This window comes from Mobula birostris, chromosome 6 (assembly GCF_030028105.1).
Source record: "Mobula birostris isolate sMobBir1 chromosome 6, sMobBir1.hap1, whole genome shotgun sequence".
Taxonomy (NCBI): domain Eukaryota; kingdom Metazoa; phylum Chordata; class Chondrichthyes; order Myliobatiformes; family Myliobatidae; genus Mobula; species Mobula birostris.
Genome location: NC_092375.1, coordinates 70,153,478 through 70,170,382, shown reverse-complemented (window position 1 = coordinate 70,170,382; position 16,905 = coordinate 70,153,478). Strand labels below are relative to the sequence as shown.

General features: G+C 40.0%; 1 protein-coding gene across 1 annotated transcript in view; it reads right to left on the bottom strand.

Moving 5' to 3' along the window:
• LOC140199091 (glutamate receptor ionotropic, kainate 1-like) overlaps window positions 1-16,905 on the bottom strand; it is a 369,321-nt gene that overhangs the window by 26,176 nt on the left and 326,240 nt on the right. Inside the window, exon 14 of the mRNA XM_072260588.1 lies at window positions 5,182-5,407. Coding sequence (XP_072116689.1) covers window positions 5,182-5,407 — 226 coding nt within the window. The remainder of the gene's footprint in view (window positions 1-5,181; window positions 5,408-16,905) is intronic.

Below are 16,905 nucleotides of genomic sequence, written 5' to 3'. Positions count from 1 at the left end.
TGAAAGAGAAGGTGAGACCACTGTATCAATGGAAACAGCAGACAGAGTCTCAACTAAGTTCCAGCCAGGAATGAAAATGAGCGTGAACAGAATTTAATGTCTAAGCAGAAACCCATCTGACCAAACACATTGCGTTACAGTTGTGGTGGCGGCTCACGTACAGCAGGCCAATGCAGATTTAAAGGCAAGGCTTTCAGAAAATGTCACAAATTCGGACACATACAAAGAGCATGTTGGGCAGACAAAAATAAATTAACTGCACAGGGAATAGGAAAAGTTAAAAAATCAAGTTGTATTTTCAAAATGAGACCTAATCTGCATGCTATTGATAAAAAATCTGATAAAGATGAGAATGACATAGGACTGTGTAGACTTGAGATTTACAATGCGAAAACTAACAAGAGACCAGCAATGTGGCTTATACCAGAAAAAACGGCAAATTACTTAAAATGGAATTAGACACTAGCTCGACTGTTTCAGTTATTCCACAAAATGAGTTTCAACATCATTTTAAAGATACTGAACTGAGGCCTGCAGATATCCAACTAAGAACCTATACTAAAGAAAAGATAACTCCTGAGGGAATGACACTTGTAACAGTGAAGTGCAACAACCAACAAGCTCCATTGAGCTTGTGTATGGTAAAAACAGGAGGGCTCGCATTGCAGGGATGTCATTGGCTGAGAGAACTACAACTTGATTTGAGATCCATCCACCATTTTCATGTCACACCCCCTGTAACAGAGTCAACTGAAAGTGAATTAAGAAAGTTACTGGATGATGCCACAGCAATGTTCAAAGATGGCACTGGAAAACTCAAACATATCAACAGTAAAATAGTGTCAAATGAAAATGCCACAACCAAGTTTTGTAAAGCCATTCCAGTTTCTTACATCAACCTGAAAAGAAACTAAGTACATGAGTATCCCCTGCTCCTGTGCTTTTCTTTCAATTAGCTTCTGGAGTAATAAAACATAACAGTGGGTTGCCCCCATCACATCGTTCGCTTGTACTGGCTCTTAATGCAAATGATGCATTTCACTGTAAGATTCGATGAACATATGATAAATAAATGAATCTGATTTTGAATCTAGTAAAATGGATTAAGTTGCAATAATATGTATTAGAACACCATGCCACACCATTCGAATGATCTGCCCATGTCTGTGGGATGAGCTGAAACAGAAGGCTGTCAGAAGAACCCCAAAATCTATTTTGCCTAGGAAAAGAGAAGTGTTTTTAAAAAGCAATGAAAAATACTTCAGAATAGTCAACAAAGAAAACCCATATTTTAGTTAATATCAAGAAAACAGTTTTCATTTGCAAAAAAAAAAAAAAAGATATTGAGGAAGACCACAACTGTAGACAAACTAGGAAGTCAATGTTGAGCAGGACAAGTACAATAGAGACTGGGATTTGAGTGAGATAAAATGCCAGTAAGAGAAATGGATACACATCAAAGAAAGTGGGTTTAGAAACAGGGAATGTGGATTGGTAAAATGCATCAGGTAGAAGTGGCTTCTTGTTAAATAAAGTTAATTGAAAATTTAGTAGTCCATTACATGCTGTAAGAAAGAAGAATTACACAATGCAATTGTACTTCAAAACAGTAACAGTTAAACTATATTTTATGAATGAATTATTACTCATTACTTATTTGTAATAGAACTATCAAGTAGGCTGACAACTCCTGCGACACATTTGGAGGAGATCTGGGGCAACTAATTCAGCTAGGAGTAACTGAACAACAAGATGAAAATGGTCTGATGACTTCATGTAATGGTACGTTAGCATTTCATGTAATGATCATTTCTGATAGAGAAAAGAGCCAATTTTTACCAGCATATCGCTTGCATCCTGATTTGGCTATGAAATATTTTTTGTAAAAGTAAAATGGACCACAGTATTATCCCGTTCCTAGGCATCACCAAGTCACAAATGACTTTTTGCAAGCCTTTTCCCCATCAATAGTAGTGGAGGCTTAGCTGGAAAATCTCATGTGTTCCTCTTCTGTTTGGATGATTTGGTTTATCTGAGCATATGATTCCTCATGAGGTGGAAAGTTAAAACACCACTGGGGAATGACAGAACTGAAATTATACAGTGCCTTTATTGCTGTGAGGTGTCTTATGAGCATCAGCACAGGGTTATTAAACAAGATACGCACAAGGGCAGGTGACCAAAAGCTTTGTCAATGACTTTGGCCATGGAAGTTGGCCCTGCAGGGTTTGTTTTTTGGAGCTGTAAGTGTAAGTGTAGGATTAACTTGCAATGTGCCAATGTACACTTTTAACATATTTGCACCATCTGCCATATTCAGAAAGGAAGGAGTATTAGATGCTAATGCACAACAGATGCATGTTGAATAGACAGATTGTGACATTAATTCTTGGGCAATGCTGATGTGATTTCAGTGCTGCTAAATATGACTTTGGCAATCCAACAATGGATCGTCTATGTTCATTTGCATGTTTATACCATCTAAAGCTCGTGAAACAGGTGGACATGTGGAATGACAAGGAAATGGGAAAGAGGACTGCAGACAAGCGTATTGTGACTTTGAATATTCCCTGGACCACTTCTAGCCATGGCCTTTGTGGTGATTCTACAATATTGATCAGTATTTGTCCATGCTACTGTCATATGTGTGACTTGCCTACAATGTTAGAATAGCACAAAATGTATGCTTATTGATTTTGGGTGGGGCCACAGTACCATCTTTCACCAGCTGCCAGCACTGGTTCAAAGTAGTCAGCACTGTTTGATTGAAGGGGATGCACTGGAAGTGAGCCAAAGTTATGTTACGGCGGTGGAAGAAGGCGTGTGCTAATGTATTCACTGACCTTGGCTGTACGTTTGGTAATTAAACTTGTTATTCTGCAGCTGGCTTTCACCCATTGCTCTCAATAGTTCTTGCCAGATTCCAATTTGGAGGGCACCTGGTTTCCATCAGGAAAACTCTCTCTTCTTCTTTACCTTGCCTTACAGAGTCATGTTAGAAAATCAGGCCGACTGCTCCCATTAACTTTTCCAAAAGGTCTTTTGAATAACATTCAGTGTCAGTTCCTGTCAGTTCCTGTCATAAATCATCCCTTTTCAGAAAGCTAAGTGTGGCTTTAACCAGCTGGAACTGCTGCTGGCCAGATATGGAATTGGTAGAAATGATGTCATAGCATAATTTCTGCGTACACCTTGCAGCAAATCAAGAGGTGTAAGTTATTTCTGCCTGATTCCAGTACAATCTAGTTTAGTTCTTCAAGTGGTTTGCTGGAGGAAAGGAAGTTCAAAGTAAATTTATTTTCCAAGTATATACATGTCACCATGTACACGCCTGAGATTCATTTCCTTGTGGGCATACTCAATAAATCCATAATAGAATAATAATGGTAACAGAATCAATGAAAGACCATACTGACTTGGGTGATTAATCAGTGTGCAAAAGACACAAACTATGCAAACACAAAAAGAAATAAAGAAATAATAATAAGAAATAAATAAGCAATAAATATTGAGAACATGAGGTGATAAGTTCTTGAAAGTGAATCCATAGGTTGCAGGAACATTTCAATGATAAAGTAAAGTTGACTGAAGTTTCCCCTTTGGTTCAAGGGCCTAATGGCTGAGGGGTAATAACTGAGGAAGCTGGTGAAGGAATTAAAATGTTTGGTTCCTTGGGTCACTGCCAGCCAGTACTGGGACTAAGAATATCAGAGCTAAGTAACAGAGTGGAGTTGGAGGAATTCAGAAAACTTGAAGGATTGTAGTGCTATGGGTGGTTACAGAAACTGGGAGAATGGAGAAAATTAGAGCAAAGATAAACGTTAAATTTTAGGCTTTTCCACGCCAAATTTTAAAGTCATTCAATGAGCAGGAGAGCAATGAATGAATTGGCCTGCCTTGTTTTTGCCATTTTAATGCTTCAGTTTTGCTTACTGAAATCCAGGGGGAGCATCTAGTAATAAGATAGAATCCCAAGTCTTAATATTTTTGATCATGTTTTATGTTTACTTTTATTACAGGCAAGAAATTGAACTTCTTCTATACAACATCATCACACAACTCACTTGATAAAAATCACCAAACTGAAAAAAACTATATAGTAATTGATCTGGTAAATGAAATGTTTAATTAAGCTATCAAATTCTATTTTCGCTTGGAGTGAAATTTCAGTAACGATGCCTCAGAAAACACAATTTAAACTTTTAAGTTCAAAATAGAAATGATGTAAAATGAAGACTACACAGAGAAATCATTACACTAAGAAAATTGTTAATACAGTTGAAAATATTGTTGGTCTAAGAAAAATTGGTTCTAATAATGTAGATTTTTGTCTAACAAAAAATAAATGTCAGTATATTTGGCATTCAGGGATATGATTACTTTGGTTTTCATGTAACTAGAACAGTAGCTGGAGGCTTAGACCATTAATCTGGAGATGCAAGTTTGAATCCCACCACAGTATCCAGAATTTAAATTTGTGTAAATAAACTTATCCAGACTCAGAACTAGCATCAGTAATGCTAACATGAATTTAAGATAAAATTCCCCAAAGAGAAAAAGGCAGTCCAACCATTAGTAGAAACATAATTAGCACCTCGATATTACCACATAACTTGATAAAAATAGCTAGAATTATTGATGAACGTTAATCCAATATTAATATACTCAAGGGATGATTATGCCAAAAACAATGTTCTTTTTATTCGGCCTGGAGCACTACATTGTCAAATTTGTCCTGACAGTATATAATAAATAATCCAGTTTGAGAGGAATTGATGAGTTAAAAATGATTCAAAGGATGTCGTGATCCAAAAGTAATAGTTCTGCATTCTCTTACTTCAGGTTGAATACTAAGTCCCCTTCTACTGGAATGCTTCAATGCTATTTACAATCACCAATGGCTAAAAACCCCATAGTTTGAAAATGTAAAATGAAAATTCAGGCAGTCATTCTCTGGAAGGGAAGCATTTTTTTAAAATTTAAATCACTTAATCACTGTTGATGCACTCATCTGATGTCAGCCAATCCCTATCCTCCTTAAACCCAAGGCCACCAACAGAAATGCCATTCGGAAATAAGTAGGTGTGTGTGTTTCCCTGTGAGATTTCTCTTAAGTCATGGCATTTTGAATCTGTACTTTCTAAATCATAAAAAATTTAAAAGGTTAAAACATTGTTTTACCTATAGGTGTTCCAACACCATATCCTTTGGAGTCAATGAGTCCGCCAATTTGAGTCAGGTTGCAGTTACGCTGAGTGACGTATTCAATGCTAGTTGATTCCATCAGAAAGGCATAGTCAGTGGTGAGAACACGCTGAATTCCCTCATCGTTGTTCTTCAACAAAGCAGTTTGTTTTCGACTGTTCATGAATGCCCACATTTTCTCATAGGTTGAAATTTTTGATTTCTGTAAAATATAGTGTTTATTTGCGAGATCTCAGTCTTTGACTGCAGCTCAGCATAGCAGGAATCACCTTTTTCTGCCCACAATGCTTTAACAACATGCTTTATTCAAACATCAGATAATAATTATCCATTTACTTTTCATTCAATCCTACATTTTTCAGATTTTCTACTCCTTCAAAAAGTTTTTATCGTAAATGATGGTTTTCCTATTTTCCCCTTAAATATATATGATAGATTGATAAATATATTGGCTCCTTTTTTTTCTGAATTAAATTCCATTTTACTCACATATGGTATAGAATATCAATCAGCCTATTAGTCAGTTTTTGATGCTTTTTTTTTCATTTCTTTCCTGTTGTTCTGCTAATCACCTGGAATAACAGCATCAGAGGGAGAGCGATAATTCCAACCTAAGGCAGCTACTTGCAACAACAAATGTTTTTATCTACAACCCTGTGGAAACAAGCTTGTATTTATAACAGCTTCATTATCAAGAACATTGGAAATTTCAGCAAGAACAAGCCGTAAAGTCCTCAAGCCTGTTCTGCCATTCTGCAAGTTCATGGTTGATCTTCTTCTTCAAAGACTCTTGTCTTATCTCCACAGAGTCCAAAAACCTCCCAATTTCCACAAACAAAAAGAGAAATGCTGAAGAACACATCCAATCAAGCAGCAGTAGTAGAAAGAGAAACCAGTTAAGGGGAGGGTCATTAATCCAAAACATTAACAGGTTTTTCTTTCACAGATGCTGCTTGACTGGCTGAGTTCTTCCGGCATCGGTAGTTTTATTTGATAACCAATATTTACACTCAGCAGCTGAGCATCAGGAATTTTCTCACAGTGGAAAATTGCAAATATTTACCATGTGTCTAAGGAAAGTTCCTATCTCTGCCCTAAATGGATGAAAGCTTATCCCTGAATACTGCCTCCGAGTTTTTGTTCATTCAGCCAGAGGCAACAACTTCTCAGTATCCATCAGGTCAAGCCTGAATTTCCCAATAAGATCACTTCTCATCCCACAAAATTCTAATTAGCCAATATTATTCCAATCTACTTTCTTTTGATAAAACGACCATCTTATCTTGGGAGCAGCCATTTTGAGAGAGGTTGTGAGGCTGAAGAGCTGTTTTTGAGGTCAAAAGCATGGAGTCTGATGAACACTGGGCTTTGGTAAAGTAGTGATCTGATAAGAAGTTATTATTTCCTTCTGCTCCCTTAGTAGAAGGGACCTGGGTAAAGGATAGAGAAGCTGGGGCAATGGTGTTCCCTTCCTGCAGGAAGGTGGCTATACCTACAGCAGGTACATGCTGTTGCAGCACTCGTCAGATACTTAGAGCTGATGGAATTACAGTTGGATTTATTATAGAGAATCCAGGATGCAGAAACTACTTGGATGGCACATTTAGTGAGTGATCACACAGCAGATACAGAAAGAAAGAGCAAGAAGCACAAGCAGCTAGTGCCTCTCATGTTCTCTCCTCACCCTGAACCTATGCTGGCCAGTTCTCCATTCCTCAACCCTGAAGAAAAAGACTGTGCACATTCACACTGCCAATGCCCCTTGTGATTTTATACACCTCTCTGTAAGATTGTCACCCATTCTGCTACACTCCGATGGATAAATTCCTAACCTACCCAATCTCTCCATCACTCAGTCCCAGCAACAACCCTTGTAAATATTTGTGCTCTTTCTCGCTTCATGGCATCTTTCTTACAAATAGGGTGACCAAAACTTACATCATTTTCTAAATGCAGCCTCACTCGTCTGTTTTATACAACTGCAACATAAAAACCTACCTTCTACACTCAATGCCCTGACTGATGAAGGCCAGCATGCCAAAAGCCTTATTCACCAACTTGTCTGCTATGTCACTTCCATGAATATTCCCAGGTCCCGACTGTGAAATTGCTACATTAGTTTATTTTCCCAAAATGCAACAGCTCACCCTTATCTGAATTAAATTCCATTTGCCATTCTTCAACCCATTTCCATTCCCGATCAAAATCCCTTTGTAATTCCTGATAACGATCTTCAACATCTACAACACCAATTTTACTGTCATCTATTACGTCCTAACCGTGCCCTATATATTCTCATCCAAGCTTCTTTTTTTAATGTTCTACATTGCAGAAGTTTCAGACATGGGAGAGGGGAAATCAAAAGGGAACAGGAAATCACACTATTGATTAGGGAGAACAGAATTGCATGACTTAGAGACAATATCCTGGAGAGGTTGTCCAATGAAGCTCTATGTGTAGAAACTAGGAATAAGAGAGGGGTGAATGTCTTGTTGGGGTTAAACTATATGTCTCATAATAGTCAGTGTGAAATAGAGAAATAGACAAAAAATTGAAACACCGCATGGTAGGTTTTAACTTTCACAACATTGATTATGATTGTTTTAGTACAAATGGGTTACATAGGGCAGAATGGTTAAGTACAGCCTAGAAATAAGTTTGAGACCAATAAAGATGGGGCTATACACAACCTCAACTTCTGAAAAGAAACTGGGAAGGTGGATATGTTGGTAGAGAAGCACTTTGGGAACAGTGATGCTATACGTTTCCCCATGGAATGCATGGGTTCCTCCAGGAGCTCTGGTTTCTTCCCATATTCCAAAGATATACCAGTTAGTAGGTTAACTGGTTACTGAAAATTGTCCCGTTAAAAATTGGGGGTTGCTGGCAGCGCAGCTGGGAAGAGTAGAAGGGCTTATTTGGCACTATCTCTAAATTTAAAAGAAAATTAGGAAAACAAAAAGGAGGTTATGAAATATCCATACAAATGAGATTAAGGAGGATCCCACAATATTATATAAATATATGGGGAGCAAGAGGGAATCCTGGGAGAGAATAAGTCTCCTTAGGGACCAAAGGAGTGATCTAAATGTGGAGTCAGGTGCTCTGGGTGAGGCCCTAAATGAACACTTCTCATCTCCTTCAAGGAGAAGAACTTGGAAGATAGTGAGTTCAGGGGAGGGTAGGTGGATTACCTGGAGCAAACCAGTGTTAAAGAGTGTTAATGTTAGATATTATGGGATGCTTAAGGATAGATAAATTCCCAGAATCATATGACATCCTTCCCAGATTGCTTTGAGAAGCAAAGGGCCCTGACAGATTTTCTTGCATCTTTGTTAGGCACAGGTGAGGTGATCTGTATTAACAAGTTGCATGTGAATGTAGGAGGTGTGATTAGTAAGTTTGTGAATGACATGAAACTTGGTGTTGATGGTTATTTAAGGCTACTTCAGAATGTAGATCAAAAGGAAAGTTGTGCCAAGCAATGGCAAATGGAATTTAATCCTAACAAGAGTGAAGTAATACCCTTTGCAGTAGAAAACAGATAGAACATACACAGTAATTGGTGGGGAAATAAGGAATGTTGATAAACAGGGACTCTGGGGTTCTCGTCCATAGTCCCTATTAACCTGTTTTGTCATGCTCAGCTCGTTTGTGTGCGAGGAGCACAGAATATAAAAGTTGTGACATTAAGTTGCACCTTTATGAAACAATGGCTAACCTCACAGAATACTGTGCGCAGTTCTAGTCACAAAATTAGAGAAAGGATGTGGTTCCGCTGGAAAAAATACAAAGGAGATTCATTAAGATGGTGCTTATATCTGAGAATATTAGTTTTGGAGTGAAAAAGAACAGGCTGGGTTTGTTTTCTCTGGAGCATAGGAAGCTGAGCAGCGATTTGAGGAGATATATAAAATTATAAAAGTCACAGGGTATATAGGGAAGTATTCTTCCCCCAAAGGTTAGAGAGCATAGTTTTAAAAGAGGTAGAAGTTCTTGTTTGGATTTCAAAGACTGTTTTTTAAACTTATACATACAGTTATTGATATCTGGAACTTGTTCCAGAGGTGGTAGTGGTGCAATAAGATACCTATTCTTTTAAATGGAGAGTGTAAGTCATAGAATGGATATTGACTAAACGCAGGCAAATGGCATTAGGGCAGAAAGGTAAAAAGTTTGCCAATGGAAATGATGGGATGGAAGGCCCCTTTTTGTGCTGTTCACCTCGATGACTACATCTCAGGAATCAATTCAGTAAATCTATATTACATCACCTCCAATGAAAGTATATGTTTCTTTAGGTGCAATGGCCAAAGCCATACACAACATGCAAACAACAAGAGACAGAAGTTGCTCAAATCAGGAGTGAAAAACAGACTGCAGCATGGCAGCATCTGTGAAGGCAAAGGAATAGTCGTTGTTTCAGGTAGAGACCTTGAGTTAGGACTGAGAATGCAGAGAGAATATAAAGGAGAGAAGGGGCAAAGTTAGACAGGGGCAGGTAGGCGATAACTGGAACCAGATGGGGCACTGGTCAGATGAAGTCAGACTGGTGGGGCAGAGGGAAGGTTGTAATTTAGAGAAAGGTTGGCTTGTGATGGATGGAAACAAGGGAATGATGATGAACAGATGGAACAGGAAGGGTAGGTCAAAGGAGAGGAAACCCAGGTGGTTAAGTGTGTGGTGATGGACAATAAATATACATAATGGGCTGGGAGGAGAGATGTAAACAATAGAAAGGAGAATCTGGGTGACTGATAGGAATGAAAAAGGAACTTCCCTTTTGTAAACCCATATTCCAAATAAACATGCTTTCACAATAACATTTCATACTAATGTCACAGTTCTAAAGAAGAGTCTTTTGGGTGGTGGTCTGTTTCTTTCAGGATAGCACCCCTGGCATCAGGTTTGGTAGGTTTCTGGCCTAAAACAACATTCTCGGTTTCCGGTGTCACGTTGCTGTCAGTAACATCATCACTGAAAGGCAAGACCAGTAACTGTAATGTGTACATCTTGTTGGATGCAGTTGACTCAGCTGTGTTCTTCAGTTGAGCATCCAGTATCTGGTCCACATGACATCTCCATGTCTGATTTCCAACATCCACTGTGTACATCAGTGGTCCAGTTCCTGTAGCTATCCTACTGGGTGTCCACTTGTCTTCTCAGTAATCACGCACTAGGACTTCCTGTCCAATCTCGAAGCTCCTTGCTGCTTCACTTGGCAACTGGCTGAACTGCTTCTTCTGAACTTCTCTCCAGAGGTCTGGTTCCAGGAGGTCTATGTGAGATCTCAGATCCCTGTTCATGAACAGCATTGCAGGTGTCTGATTTGTCGTCACATGAACAGAGTTCTGGTACACAAAAAGGAAGTTGTCCACCTTGTGCTGCAGAGAAATGTCCTCCTTGTCCATCACTTTAAAAGACTTCTTGAAGGTTTGGATAAACCTTTCAGCTAACCTATTTGTTGTTGGGTGGTGAGGAGCTGATTGAAATATTGCAGCCCGTTGTCACTCACAGTTTGTTCTTGTAAGCAGTTTCTGGCAAAGGTAGTCCTCAGAGGTGGTTAACTTCATTGATATAACCTCTGGACATTTTGAATGAGCATCCACAGAGATCAGAAACATGGGAGGCTATCAATGGCCCAGCAAAGTCAATACGTACTCTATGCCATGGTGAAGACAGCCACTCCCAAGGGTGTAACATTGCCTGTGAGGGAGTATTTTTAAAACTTTTGGCATCCTGAACAGCTTTTTGCTAAGTCTTTGATTTGTTTATCTATTCCCTTCTCAAACACCTTCTCATTATTATTAAGCAACTACAACAGCCTCTGGTTAGTGCTACCATTTGGGCTGCAACTGCCTCTTGATGTCACATTGAGAGGTTGATTGAGTGCCAGTGAAGTTGGATTTTTCTCAACTATTCATGCCCGAAAAGTGCTGACCCTCCACTTTTCAATACATAAAACTTCCTGTTGCATTTGGCCTGGATATGTCACATTTACTTTCAGTTTGCCTTTCAGAGACACTTTTTAGCCTGTGTAGGTCTTTACCATCACTGAGGTCTTCTCTCATGATATCTTAGAAAACGTAGTCAGCCTCTGAAACTATGGACAAATATGACCATATATCCAGCTCCACCAGACACATCTATAGTGATCCAGATGATTTTGTGATCTGCTTCATTTATACTATGTAGTTCTAGGCATGACAGTTCACTTTTGTCAGACTCTATGTTGTCTGATTCTGTTTTGCATTCAGTAACTTTATGCATTTGCTTAGTTTTGTGTTTGAGACTTTTCACTCAGTTGTGCTTTTTGTCTGCCTTGCACACTCTCTCTATGTGACCTTGTCTGTGACACTTTCTGCAGACTTTTTCTTTGAACCAACAGTTATTTGCTTTATGGGAGGATTTGCCACATCAATAACATCTTTGGTTTCTTGCACCATTCAGGGATGTTTTGTGCATTTCACATTCTAACCTCTTCTGTAATTCTGCTGCATCCTCTGTTGCAGTCTCTTAACAATATTGCAATAGTCAATGCCCATTTTAAGTTTAGGTCTCTTTCAAACAGTAGCCTCTTTTGAGTGCTTCGTCTATGCATGCCACATACAAACCTGTCCCTTAATGCATCAGAAAGTCCATTTCTAAAGTCACTACTGGGAAAGTTTGCACAGTTCTGCAATGTTTTCAGAAATGCTTTCATCTTTGCCTGGTTCCTTTTGTAAAATCTAAATCAACTATTACTAGCAGTTTAGGATTCAAGTGATTTTGTAAAATTGTAACAATTTCATCGAACGTCTTGCTTGCTGGCTTTTCAGGGGTTACTAGGTTGTGTAAGAGACTATGTTCTTGGGCCCATTAAGCTAAGAAGTGTAGGGGCTTTCTTTTGCTCCTCCACATTATTCGTGTTACAATACAGTTCAATTCTCTCAATATACAACTCTCATCCTTCTTTAGCACTATCAAGTTCATCAACTTTCCCAATTGAAGCAATTGCCATGTTATTTTCATTTTATCTTCAGTGCATCTTTCACTGTTACTGACATACTCCTTTGTTAGTGTCCATAACGGCTTTCTCATGTTGTTTAACTCTCACTGTTTCTTTCTGTAACTGTAGGTGCAGCTCGTGATATTTTCTGACATTCAGGTTCGTACTCATCACGAGTTTGTTGTGTCTGTGCACAACTATATAGCAATTATACTTTATACTTTATTGTCGCTAAACAATTGGTACTAGAACGCACCATCATCACAGCGATATTTGATTCTGCGCTTCTCACTCCCTGGATTACAAATATTAAAAATATTAATAGTTAAAATTAGTAAATATAAAAAATTTAAATTATAAATCATAAATAAAAAATAGAAAAATGGGAAGTAAGGTAGTGCAAAAAAACCGAGAGGCAGGTCCGGATATTTGGAGGGTACGGCCCAGATTCGGGTCAGGATCCGTTCAGCAGTCTTATCACAGTTGGAAAGAAGCTGTTCCCAACTCTGGCCATACGAGTCTTCAAGCTCCTGAACCTTCTCCCGGAGGGAAGAGGGACGAAAAGTGTGTTGGCTGGGTGGGTCTTGTCTTTAATTATCCTGGCAGCACTGCTCCGACAGCGTGTGGTGTAAAGTGAGTCCACGGACGGAAGATTGGTTTGTGTGATGTGCTGCGCCGTGTTCACGATCTTCTGCAGCTTCTTTCAGTTTTGGACAGGACAACTTCCATACCAGGTTGTGATGCACCCTAGAAGAATGCTTTCTACAGTGCATCTATAAAAATTAGTGAGGGTTTTAGGGGACAGGCCAAATTTCTCTAGTTTTCTCAGGAAGTAAAGGCGCTGGTGGGCCTTCTTGGCAGTGAACTCTGCTTAGTTGGACCAAGTCAGGTCATTTGTGATATTGACCTCGAGGAACTTAAAGCTTTTGACCTGTTCCACTTGCGCACCACCAATGTAAATTGGGTTGTGCGGTCCGCTACTCCTTCTAAAGTCAACAACCAGTTCCTTCGTCTTGCTGACATTCAGGGATAGGTTATTGTCTTCGCACCATGCCACCAGGTTCTTAATTTCCTCTCTGTACTCTAACTCGTCATTACCCAAGATAAGGCCTGCAATTGTTGTGTCATCAGCAAACTTATATATTGAGTTTAATGGAAACTTGGCTACACAATCATGGGTGTACATTGAGTACAGCAGGGGGCTGAATACACAGCCTTGTGGGGCACTGGTGCTCAGAGTGATTGTAAAGGAGAGCTTGTCCCCTATTTTTACAGCCTGGGTCCTGTCTGTGAGGAAGTTGAAGATCCAGCTGCAGATCTGAGTGCTAAGGCCCAGGTTCCAGAGCTTAGGAATCAGTTTATTTGGAATGATTGTATTAAAGGCAGAGCTGTAGTCAATTAAAAGGATCCTTACGTATGCATCTTTATTCTCCAGGTGTTCTAAGGAGGAATGTAGGGCCAGAGAGATGGCATCTGCCATTGACCTGTTGCTCCGGTAGGCAAATTGCAAAGCATCGAGGTTGACCGGTAGGATGTGGTTGATGTGTGCCATAACCAATCAATCGAAGCACTTCATAGCAATTGATGTCAGAGCCACAGGTCGATAGTCATTCAGGCATGCCACCTTGCTTTTCTTCGGCACTGGGATTATCGTTGTCTTCTTAAAACATGAGGGGATCTTAGACTGAAGCAAGGAGCAGTTGAAGATGTCAGCAAACACTCCAGCTAGCTCGCTTGCACAGGCCCGGAGAACCCGTCCTGTGACACCATCTGGGCCCGTCGCCTTCCTTGGATTTATCTTCAGGAAGGCCCTTCTAATGTCCTCCTCGGTGACAATGAATCTCAATGCCACCAGGTCCGGTTCATCTGGAGGGAGCGTGACGCTCCTCTTCTGTTCGAATCTTGCGTAGAATACTTTAAGTTTGTCCGGAAGAGAAGCGCCACAGTTATTGTTATTCCCAGCCTTTTCTTTGTGCCCAGTGATTTCATTTAGACCCTGCCATAGTCTACTGGCATCCCTTTGGTTAGCCTGGGCTTCCAACTTGGCTCGATATTGCCTCTTGGTGCCCTTAATGGCTTTCCAGAGTTCACGCCTGGATTCCGTGTAGCGACTGGTATCCCTGGACCTAAAAAATGGCTAAATAGTTCAATTTTGGTTCTATCAGACCGGCTGGCTTCAGAGTCTCACACATACCTTCCAGCAAACTCCAGCCAAGATTTCATGTGAGCTTTTTTTTTCCCCTCCCCAACAATGGCTTTCTCTTTGCTACTCTCCCATAAAGCTGTGACTGGTGAAGCACCTGGGAAACAGTTGTATGCATAGTCTTTCCCATCTCAGTCACTAAAGCTTGTAACTCCTGCAGGATTGTCATTGTTCTCTTGGTGGCCTCCCTCACTAGTCCCCTTCTTGCATGGTCACTCAAATTTTGAGGACAGCCTGCTCTAGGCAGATTTATGGCTGTGCCATATTTTTTCCCCATTTCCTGATGATTGACTTAAATGTACTCCAAGTGATATTCAGTGACTTTGTAATTTTTTTGGATCCATCTCCTGACTTGTTGTGGTAACCCATATATGTTGTAACTGGGTTACCTGTCTGGACACGCCCCTCTGCGGACTGAGCCCTGAATAAAGGCGATTGTGCCACTGCTCCTCCCTTAGTCCAGGGCAGACACTCAGCATGGTCGAGGTCACATCTTGCTGCTAATAAAAGCCTTTCAGTATTTACTCTACTTCCAGTCTTTTGGAGTAATTGATAGTGCATCACTTGTGCTTTTCAATAACCTTTTTGCACTGTTCTTTTGTCTTTATGGTGTAGTTTTCACCCTATGATACTGACTCACCAGCTGTTGGACCTTCCAGATACAACTTCACTACAATCAATTGAAACACCTTGACTGTACACAGGTCTCCAAAAACAGATCTCCATTTAACTAATTATGTGACTTCTAAAATTTATTAGCTACACCAGTGATGTCATATTAAAGTGGGGGGGGGGTGAATAATTATGGAATCAATTACTTTGTGATTCAATGTTGTAAAACATGAAAACTTCCAGGGGCGGGGTGGTGGAGGTGGTGGTGTGAAAACTTTTCATAGGCACTGTAGATCCATACATTACAGGGTTGGCTGAGATTAGAATAACCTGCACCCTGAGAGAGAACCCCTGACTCCTGTAAAATCTCAGCTCAATATTCTTACCTATGGCTGTTGAGTTTTGGGTTGAAAATAGAAAGCACGAATAGATAGTTTCTACAATAGTAGAGATTAGTCAAGTTCTACAGAGCACAGCTATTTGAGTAAAATACTAAATTTTGAGTTTTGTTAACTTTCCATGAATTTCACCTAACCTGTTATTCTCCAGTCAACTGGTACAATAAATGTCATTACAACCCCAAATTCCTTTAAAATACAATCTTACCTTCTGGTAATACCCTTCAATCAATTTGGGAGTACCTTCATCACAAACACTGTGGTGCTTCTGAAAGGCGGCTCTCTCATTCAAGGGCACGCGAGTCATGCAATAAATGCTGTTCTTCTCAACAACACAAGGTGATAGAATTTTTTCCCCCCTCTTTTGCCAGAAAGGAATAAGTTGCCTTCAAAGGTTCACTCTGCACAACTCTATTACAGTTCAGATGAAACGGTTCTGTTTGATTTTCTTTTTGTCTCAAATTTTTGACTTTTGCCTCCATCTTCCCATCTCTTGCAAAGGGCTGGGGAAAACTTGTCCACAACCAATAACTTCAAATTCCTTGGTGTCCACATTTCCGAGGATCTCACCCGGTCCTTGAACTCCTCCATCCTGATCAAAAAGGTGCAACAGCGCCTTTATTTCCTGCGGAGCATCAAGGAAGCTCACCTCTGTCCCAGGATACTGACGGACTTTTACTGCTGTACCAGTTAGAGCATACTCACCAAATGCATCTCAGTGTGGTATGGCAATTGTCCCGTATCAGACCGCAAAGCACTCCAGCATGTGGTGAAAACTGCCCAGCAGATTATCGGCACCCAATTGCCCACCATTGAGCACATCTACCATAAATGCTGCCTGGGCAGGGCAAAAAGGATTATCAAGGATGCATCTCACTTTTTACTCTCCTCCCATCCAGTAGACACTACAGGAGCCTCCGCTCCCGCACCAGCAGGCACAGGAAGAGCTTCTTCCCTGAGGCTGTGACCCTGCTGAATCTCACATCACAGCGCTAAGAAGTATTGCACCCATATTGTACTGTCTCAGTACTTTTATATTTGTGTGCTGTAGCACTTACTTCTTATTTGCAGTTATTTTGTAAATAACACTATTCCTTGTCTTTCTGGTTAGATGCTAACTGCATTTTATTGACTTTGTATCTGTACTCGGCGCAATGACAATAAAGTTGAATCTAATCTAATCCAATCTAGCCTCATCATTAGTATGAATTCTGTTTAGATAAAGGAAGATATCAATGTTCTCTCATTAAGTCTTAAGTAATCTAAATTTCTTCAGATGATAGAAGACATTGCTTTAAATTTTTGATCCTAGAAACATAGAAAACTTACAGCACAATACAAGCCCTTCAGCGCACAAAGCTGTGCCGAATATTTCCTTACCTGAGAAATTACCTAGGGTTACCCATAGCCCTCCTTTTTTCTGAGCTCTATGTACCTGTCCAGGAGTTTCTTAAAAGAACCTATCATATGTGGTTAAGAAGGCATACAGTGCATTGACC